The sequence below is a fragment of the Cariama cristata genome, unplaced genomic scaffold, assembly GCF_000690535.1.
Source record: "Cariama cristata isolate BGI_N322 unplaced genomic scaffold, ASM69053v1 scaffold14244, whole genome shotgun sequence".
NCBI classification, from domain to species: domain Eukaryota; kingdom Metazoa; phylum Chordata; class Aves; order Cariamiformes; family Cariamidae; genus Cariama; species Cariama cristata.
Genome location: NW_009613581.1, coordinates 1 through 8458, shown reverse-complemented (window position 1 = coordinate 8458; position 8458 = coordinate 1). Strand labels below are relative to the sequence as shown.

At 39.1% G+C, this 8458-nt stretch overlaps 1 protein-coding gene across 1 annotated transcript; it reads right to left on the bottom strand.

The window, feature by feature from the left end:
• Nucleotides 1–218: 218 nt before the first annotated feature.
• Nucleotides 219–7137, bottom strand: PVALB (parvalbumin). Its single transcript, XM_009699087.1, has 4 exons — nt 7019–7137; nt 6384–6516; nt 5856–5965; nt 219–440 (listed from the first exon to the last, which is right to left on the bottom strand). The coding sequence occupies exons 2-4, from the start codon at nt 6479–6481 to the stop codon at nt 412–414; spliced, it is 237 nt and encodes a 78-aa protein (XP_009697389.1). The 5' UTR covers nt 6482–6516; nt 7019–7137; the 3' UTR covers nt 219–411.
• Between the last annotated feature and the right edge of the window lie 1321 nt (nt 7138–8458).

Genomic DNA, 8458 nt, shown 5'->3' with positions numbered 1-8458 from the left:
GGCTTAAAAATAATGCAGTCAATTTTGCCACAGTTCAGAACTTGGACTGAATGACTCATTATATGCATGTTTTATCCCAAATAATTTTTAAAATTTCTTCCCACTTTACCCTAGCTAGGGATAAAGCAGCAGGAATGTCAGCAAAAAAGAGTAAAATTTTCTCTCAGTGTGTGCCAAGCCTACATGAAATAAGAAACAAGTTATAGTGAGAGAGAATAAAGCCCAGATTGATGTGACCTTTATTATTTTAACAGTGTCTTTCAGCACGATTACAGAGTTGCAGGATTGCAGAGAACAGAGCTGGAGTATAAAATAACATAAATAAATAGAACAGGAGCCAAAGCAGTCAGCAGGAGGTGTTTGGAATTGGGCAGTGAAGAATGGGTGAAGGGTTTGCATTGGTCAAAGCCTTTATGATTCAGCCACCATAGTTGCAAATTCTGGAGAAGGGAAAAATTTTTGTAAAATATTAAAAAAAAAGAAAATGTAAAGAAGGAGGAAGCATATTACAATGATTATATAGAGTCACTGGTGTAGCAGAAACATCACAATTACAGGAGAACAAAGAAATCCAAGTTAATTAAAGGGAAAGTATGACTTGGGAAATCTTACAGTGAAATGAAAGGACTTTCTGAGGGTAAGGGAGAAACGCTATACATGCCAGACTGTCAAGACTGTCCACCACTATTCATCTGAAGAACTTGATTAGTTCCCTGTTACTCCTTTGTAAATCTCAATGGGATGGAGGCAAGAGCTAGAAATTTAATTTTGCAGTGAGATAAATTTCCTTTATATCAGAGTTAGGCAAAGAGACTCATTAACGAGTCTTTCAGAGTATTTGTGTCCCTGTATTATAAATACATTACATTTAAACTCAATTTTGTAACGGCAAATTGACTGAAAATGACAGGTTATAAAACCAGAAGGCTGACACCAACCTATGTAGCGATCTTGACCACATTGGTGATAACGAGAAAAATTCCTGCGATCTCAGAGGGCCAGGATTTTGCCCTGTGGCTTTTATTAGTGTTACATCCATAATATTTACATAAATGTATCTATCTGCAGTTTGGGGTTATTTCATGCTTTGGTATATATATAATGCCTTTCAGCAGGGTGATAAAAGCATGGAAAAGGCACATTTCTATCCTGGTGAATAGCTGCCTGGCATTCTGCACTCTGAATACTGTATTACCCAAGGAGGTTGTAATTCCTAACTCTGTCTAACCTTGGAAGAGTTACACATGAGAATACCTTGCACAGTTGTGTGTGCCTCAGAGCGTTAAAAATGACAGACTGGAGGGAATCCCAAGAACGGCAACAAAGATGATAAAGGGATTAGAGGGTATACGGAGAGAGTGGTTTATGGGTTTAACATAATCAGCTGAGAGGAAAATGACAAATAGGGGAGGCAGTCATCTGTAAAGGCTCAAGAGAAAATGATTGAAGTTTGACATAATGAAGAGTCATGTCTTGCAACTAAAAAAGATAGAAGATGAAAATTAGGTATTTTAAAGAACATTCTGATGTTCAGTTGAAAAATGCTAAACTAAACTAAACTAAACTAAACGGAGATCTTTACTGACTGGGGTGTGCAAACAGATAGCACTTTTGATGACGTGTCCAAAAAACATGTTGCCAAATGCTGACAAACCCAACTGAGAAATAAAAGTGTCAGAGGGTTTAAATTAAATCCAAATTTATCCATCATTTTGAAAGATGTAAATCCAAATTAGGATTAGTGATGCAGATTACTTAACACAAAACATGTATAAATCCTGTACATGGTGGGGACATAGATTGAAAGTGTTGCAAATGGAACTTAAGAGATAACATGAAGCTCTTGTGATAGAAACCCAGACTGTTCTGGGCAGAAAAAGAGAAAGGTTATGATTATAAATCACTGTGTGAATAAATCCTGCAGAGAGAAACATTAACTGCAATGGATGAAACCTTTCCGAAAGGGAAAACTAACTATGCATATTCTATTAGAACAAGTTGTCATACTTGCTACAGCTAAATTAAATCCTTTTTATAATAATTTGTATCTATGGAATATATTTGGAAAAGGTTATTTAGACTTGCAGCCAAATATTTTCTATAATATGTTATGATAGTGATGTTATCACTTAACGACAGTATATTTCACTAGTGCTTTCTGATAGCCAGCAAAGCATAAAATACTTTTTCATGAATAACTGCTATACGCTTTGTACTTTTTCCAGGTTTTTCAATATACTTTAAATATTTCAAAGATGTTCCAGCTGAATAATCTTGTAAACTAGTTCACTGTTTGTTTTCCTATGAAGGTTAGCCCAACCACAAGTGGCTTGTGAGGCATTGTTACAAAGTGTATTCATATATGCAGCACTTCTGAGATAAGGCACTATGTATTAAACTCTACCTGTTGGTCAGTCTTGTAAATGTTTATTGCCTCTGACTGGCCTGTTAGTGAAAGAATCCTTGTGACTGACTATGTCCTCTTTTCCAGTCGTAATTCTCCTTCCAAACAAAATTAAGTTATATCTTTCTTTGCACAAATAATGGTTTTTAACTACAAGGATTTAGACTATTTTGTCATGTCACATAATTTACTAGCTGCCCTGTGTCAAAGCTCTGACTTAAAAGGAGAGGATTGTTTCACTGTATTCGGTATAGTTTAGTAGTACGTACCAGCCTAATGTATACCCTGTAGTATTTTGCTGAAATGACAGATATAATTACAGAGAACATGTTGTAGGGTAATGATTTCTCTCATCAGATTGTGTTTTTTACATTATCTGTACAATAGCAAATCTGTTTAGGAAACTTCATAAGTAATGACTTACGCTAATTTATTTTAGAAGATACAAGAGCACAACAAGGGATAAGGAAAGAAGGATTTCCAAAAGATTTTTCTTCTTTGTCGTGACTTTTACCTGTGGCAAGGTCATGACTTATCAGTTGTAATTTTGAATGCTTGATGTCTCATTTTTACAACATTTAAATAAAATAATTGAAACATTTAAAAATATTTGCAGAAGTTGAGCTGTATCAGGGAAAATATTTTGATTTACTAGAATAAAAATTTGGATTTGTTCTGTCTAGGGTGCATGATCTTTGAAAATTCTCTATGTATTTTATTAAGTCATTAATATCAAGAAATTTTAAGGCATGATGTACATATGTAGAATAGATTTCTGTGAGCAGAAATCTTCCTTTTCTTTTCTCCTCTTTCTTATAAACATTCTCCTGAAGCTGACAGAGCTGCTTCAGCATCACTTCCCAATCCATCTGGAAGCTAATGTTTGTAGTTTTATTAGGTAACCTGGCCTTGACCTGCAATTTTTTTCAGATTCGTCATCTTCTGTTCAAATCAATGGAAGATGCAAGGGGCTTGACATCACACAGAAGATGATCATGTCTTGCATGAACAGGCTGCAAGTTTTCAACTGTTTGAAACTGGCAGATCAGCCACAAATTACAAATCTTGATCGGACAAGAGGTAAGCTGGTGAGACTACTTCTGAGCTGAACGGCCTTGCAGGAATGATAAAAGGTTTAAAGCAGGAGACCTAAGAGAAAATTTGTAATATGAGACCCTAACTGGAAGAAGGCTAATTAGGTGGGGATTAACGTTTGTAATGATACATCGGAGAAAGGTGGCTCTGTGATGATAAAATCCATGAAGATCAGTTCTTACAACTGCTATGGGCTCCTGAGAGACAGCGTTCAAGGGCCATCTAGTGAATTAACATTAACCCCTGTGAAAGGCCGCCTGTTTGTGATCATTTAGTGATTTACGAAGCTGATGTTTGAAACAAGAGGTCAAAGTGATGCCTGACAATTCAGTTACAGGGAAAGAAACAGATGGTTTGCAACAGAAATACAGCATTGCAATACTGAATATGAATGCGATGTACATTTGTGACTTTACATTTTATTTACATAGGCAGTCATAACCTGGAATTGGATTTGTGAACCAAAGGAAAAGCTGGAAAGTATCTGTCATCCTCATCCTTTGGTCACAGTCCCAACTGTTAACTTTGCATGTATTTCAAGCCTTTCTGGTGTAACAATTTGCTGTTGGAGTCAAATTTAAGAAATGGAAAAGAAACCGATAATGTTATACAGTACGGATATAGCCAAAGAAGCAAAAGAAAAAAGGCCTTCATTCTCTTCTCATTATCGAGTATAAATTCAGAGTAATTCCAGTTCAAAGTTAAGGAAGGGTAAAAGTTGCAGAAGAAAGAGATAAGGAGAAGAGGTGTTTCATATCGCTTTATTACAATGTACTGACTTTCAGGCATTGTTTCAACTTTAAAAAAAAAAGTTATGGTCAATCTTAAATAAAAAAGTTAATGCTGTATTCTCTTGTATAAGCCAAAATCATACTGCAATATAGTTCTGTTATTCCAACTGATTCTGCTTTTGTTTTGCAGCCTTCTGGGAATAACTGAAAACATATCTGATGTGAGGTTGGTGGATCAGCTGTAAGCTTACTTACCTGAATCAAGTTTTCTTTTGAAAATCTTGCCCACTGATTTTAGTACAGCTGCCACTAATTTTAGTAAGAATAAGAGGGATCCATATAATAAAGCATGAAATTTCAAATAATGACACACCCATTGGGTTCAGTAGCACTGCTAAAGTTTAGCAGGAATTTCCCCTAGATGCTCCTTTGCAACCATAGGATAATCATGAGCTGAGAAATTAAGAGGCTTTAGTGTAAAACCAGGGTCATAGTCACTGATATGCCAGTGTGCTGTGAACAGGCAGTTTAGCTAACATATCACCTGACTCATATGTCAGTGTCTGATTTTGTGTGTCATTTTTTCAGCTTCTAAATTAGGAGACTATGTTAGTTAACCGTATTTTGGTTTTTATTCCTTTTTTAATTGTTTTTTTTTTTTTTTTTTTTGGGGGGGGGAACATTTTTTACAAATCCCAGAGATCAGGTAATGCAGAGAGATATGAGGGTTTTTTAGATTTTTTTTTTTAGATTTCAGCGTATCATATGGCTTATCAATATGGTGAAAACTTAGCAACTGCTGGCTGTCTAGGTGATTCAGTACTCTGGCCACAATCTTCAGCCACTATCTCCAGCAATGCAGAAAGATTTAATTCAGAAATGCATCTCTTCATGTCTCTTCCAGTGTGTCTCAGGGATACAGAAAGAAGAGAAATTTTGTATGTGGGCTAATTTGGTTCATCCCAAGGGGAAATAGAAAACAGCAGTAATTTTTTAAGCAATGCTGGGAGAGGAAAAGTTGTTCTTTTCTTGTAGTTCTCATATTTAGTAAAACAGAGCGATAAGCTTTCTTAGCTGTGAAGACCCACATAAACACTAGCAAAAGCTGGATAGACAGTTATTGTATGGAAATTCTGTAGCAGACTGACTGTACTTTGATTTTTAAGACGATTGCTTTGCTAAGTCATGCATGACTTTCCTATTTACTAATAATCAAGCAGAAATGCTGGTACTCAGCTTTTTTCTTTCTCTTTTCCAAGTTTTATAGTCAAGCCCGGATCTTTGAACTCTCAGTGTGCTGATCCTCACTCCACTGAAACCAACAGAAAAATTAAACTAACTGAAGTAGAAGTTGGATCAGTCCTTAGTCCTGTGCTGTGGTTTGCCCTAACTACATCTCGGTTTCCGTAAACTCTTGCCCCCTCTAGTGTCAGCACTCCGCTCCTGTTTCCCCTAAAGCCTGCAAGCAAGGTATGGCAAATGTAGCAGGACTTGGCATTTCCTTAAATCCAAATTGTGCCCTTCAGAAGGTCACAGCCCCCAGTGATTCCTAGATTTCCTCAGTTCTTGTATGTCAGAGCAATATTCGATTGTTACTGTCAAAGTGTACTCCTCTAATCACATACCATCAGCGCCAATTTTACCATCACCGTCCTTGTCTCCAGCAGCCAGAAGAGCCTTCGTTTCTTTGTCTGATAGGTCTCTTCCATCTGGGGTAAAGCCCTTCAGTACAAACCTGAAGAGGAGGCATGGAAAAAAGGAAAGTTTTTTTTTTTCCAGAGCAGTTTCACTTCATACTTATTTGTACCACTGATTTGATACATGAGTTGGAATCCAGGGTTGTATCTGCTGTTGTTGACCTTCTTTAACATTCAGGAGGAGCGCGTTACTCTGAAACTGCATTTAACTCAAGAACTATCTGTAAGGTATTGATCATTCATGTGTTTCAGGGATCTTGCAATAAAAGTTACAACTAGCTACCTCCAACACACTTGGGATCATGTAATCAGCAAAAAACTGATTATTGCACACAAATACTAGTCAAGAGATTGGATTGTATGCTATTATCTAGAGTGTTGTAAAAAAAAAAAAAGAAAACAGGAAATTACACTCTTAAGGCAAGATTATTTGAGAAAGGACATATCTTTACTTACTTTAGTTCTTCCTCTTCGATGAAGCCACTTCGGTCTTTATCAAGAATACGGAAAACCTTCTTCACATCTTCTGGACTCTTCTTTTTCAATCCTACCATCTCGAAAAACTTCTTGTAGTTAAAAGATTCAGCCGCTATAGGAGATGAAAAGCCAAGAGAACTGCTTAGAAAAAGTCATTGAAACATACACCAAGACATACCCGTGGTTTTCTTTGAGCCCAGCTCTGGTTGCAACTACGTGTATGCACTGTAATCGTCCATGCTTCACGGACTCCAATTAAAGTAACCAAAGGGGGAGAGGGGCAATGTCTCTGTTTTGCAGATGAAGAGCTGAGCTACAGAGGGATGGAGACTTGCCCAAGGTCACACAGGAAGTCTGTGATAGAGTTGGGAGCTGAAGTCTAACCTGCTTGATCTCATTGCAGTGCCTTAAACCCTTTTTTTGACTAAGTTTTACGCTAAAACAGTCATCTGAGAGTGGACTCTGACTATTAGGTCGCTGTCACTTTTTGACATTTCCAGCCCTGGAAAAAACAACCAAACCACTCTTGCTCAACCACAGAGCCCAGCACTGACGAGAAGTGTTTCGGAGTACATGGCTGTTTCAGTTCTGTTTCGTTTTTCCTGAAGACTTACTAGAAATTAGGGTTGCGTTTCGACGGCTTAGGTATGTGCAATCGTCGTTTGGAAGCTCAGACGCTGCAAGGGAGGGGTGTACTGTGGGCTGCCTGCAAGACCTTGTGAGGCACGATCGCCGGGGAAGAAAAAAAAAAACCCAAACCAAACCAAACCAAAACCCCCCAGAGCCTTTGAAATCGGAGCCGAGATAAGTGAGTTTACCTGCTCCACCTCGCCTGTCCTTTAACCGCACCCGCTTTTGTCCCACCCTTGTAGCCTAATGACTCTGGTGTGGATTAGAAATCCACTCCAGTGACCTCCAAAACGTGCTGTGGACCTTTTTTTCTTCCCCATGCATCCTTAATCCCGCTGCAGCTTTTCCTATTACATGAAATTAAGGAGGCTCAGTCTTTCGCCATGTGCTTGACTGAGATCTGTCATTAGTTACTGCTAATTGCATCTGCTCCGGGACTTGGAGACGGCCCTAGAACAATGGAAGCTAATGAGAAAAACAGCTGCTGGATGGAGTAAAGCAGTTTGTTGGTCCCTTCGACTCTCCGGCTGCTGACTTTAGTCGGGCTAAGCCGGGTTTTGCGCTTCTGTCTGTCTGGGAAGGTCATCGCAGAGACCAAGACAGAAAGAGGCTGCTCTGCTGGGTGGTGAGATCAGCCAGGTAGTTTGGGTTTGGTTTTTCTTTTTTTTTTTAGTTGATTTTTTTTTTTTTTTGGGGGGGGTGGGGGGGGCGTGTGGTTTTTCATCCCGAAGCACGATTTCTGACGTTTCTTTGAGAGCAACCTTAACTACTTGAATCTCTGTAAGCACGAAGAGGGTTTGCTGTCAGTTTAGGGGTCGCGATGAATTAAAGGAGGTAGGGAATATCTGAAACCTGGAGGAATTTGAGAGGGAAGCATGGACCGCTGCAGCCCTTCGTCCTGCAGAATGCTTCTCCCGTCGAGCAGTGCACCCCCCTGCTCTACTGTTGCCTTCTGCTCCATCCCGAAAAGCAAAGCCCACCCGGGGATTCCGCACAGGCAATCAGTAAAGAGCCGTTTCTTATCTCCTTGAAATGAGAAACAGCAGTTCTGCAATACCTGAAATTAAATTTCGGGGGTGAGTGGGAAGCTGCCCACATCCACGGCTGACTTCCCTATCCCACGTTAAGATATAAACCAGCCTGGCTCGCCGAGGGGTTTGTTCCCTTTGGAAGTATCCTCTCGGTAGAAGCAAAGTCTGTCCGCAGTTACTGCTTGCCTTCCTTTAAAATAAATTTTTCACCTCTGTAACGTGCAGGGCAACTTTGCTGAGAATGCAGCCCTGTACTGGATAAACCTGTCAGGCTTTCACTGCACTTCTGAAAACACATCCTCATTTGATGTTTTCTCTAGCCGGATCCTCTAATCTTCCCCGAGCTTAAATAAATGCACTGCTATCCTAAGCTGAAGAGAAGAAAGAGGGGGG

Coding starts and splice junctions, on each gene's coding strand:
- PVALB (XM_009699087.1), bottom strand. CDS start 6,481: ATGGTAGGATTGAAAAAGAAGAGTCCAGAAGATGTGAAGAAGGTTTTC. Junction 5,966..6,383: donor ATCGAAGAGGAAGAACTAAA/GTAAGTAAAGAT, acceptor CCTCCTCTTCAG/GTTTGTACTGAAGGGCTTTA. Junction 441..5,855: donor TGGTAAAATTGGCGCTGATG/GTATGTGATTAG, acceptor TCCCTTCTCCAG/AATTTGCAACTATGGTGGCT.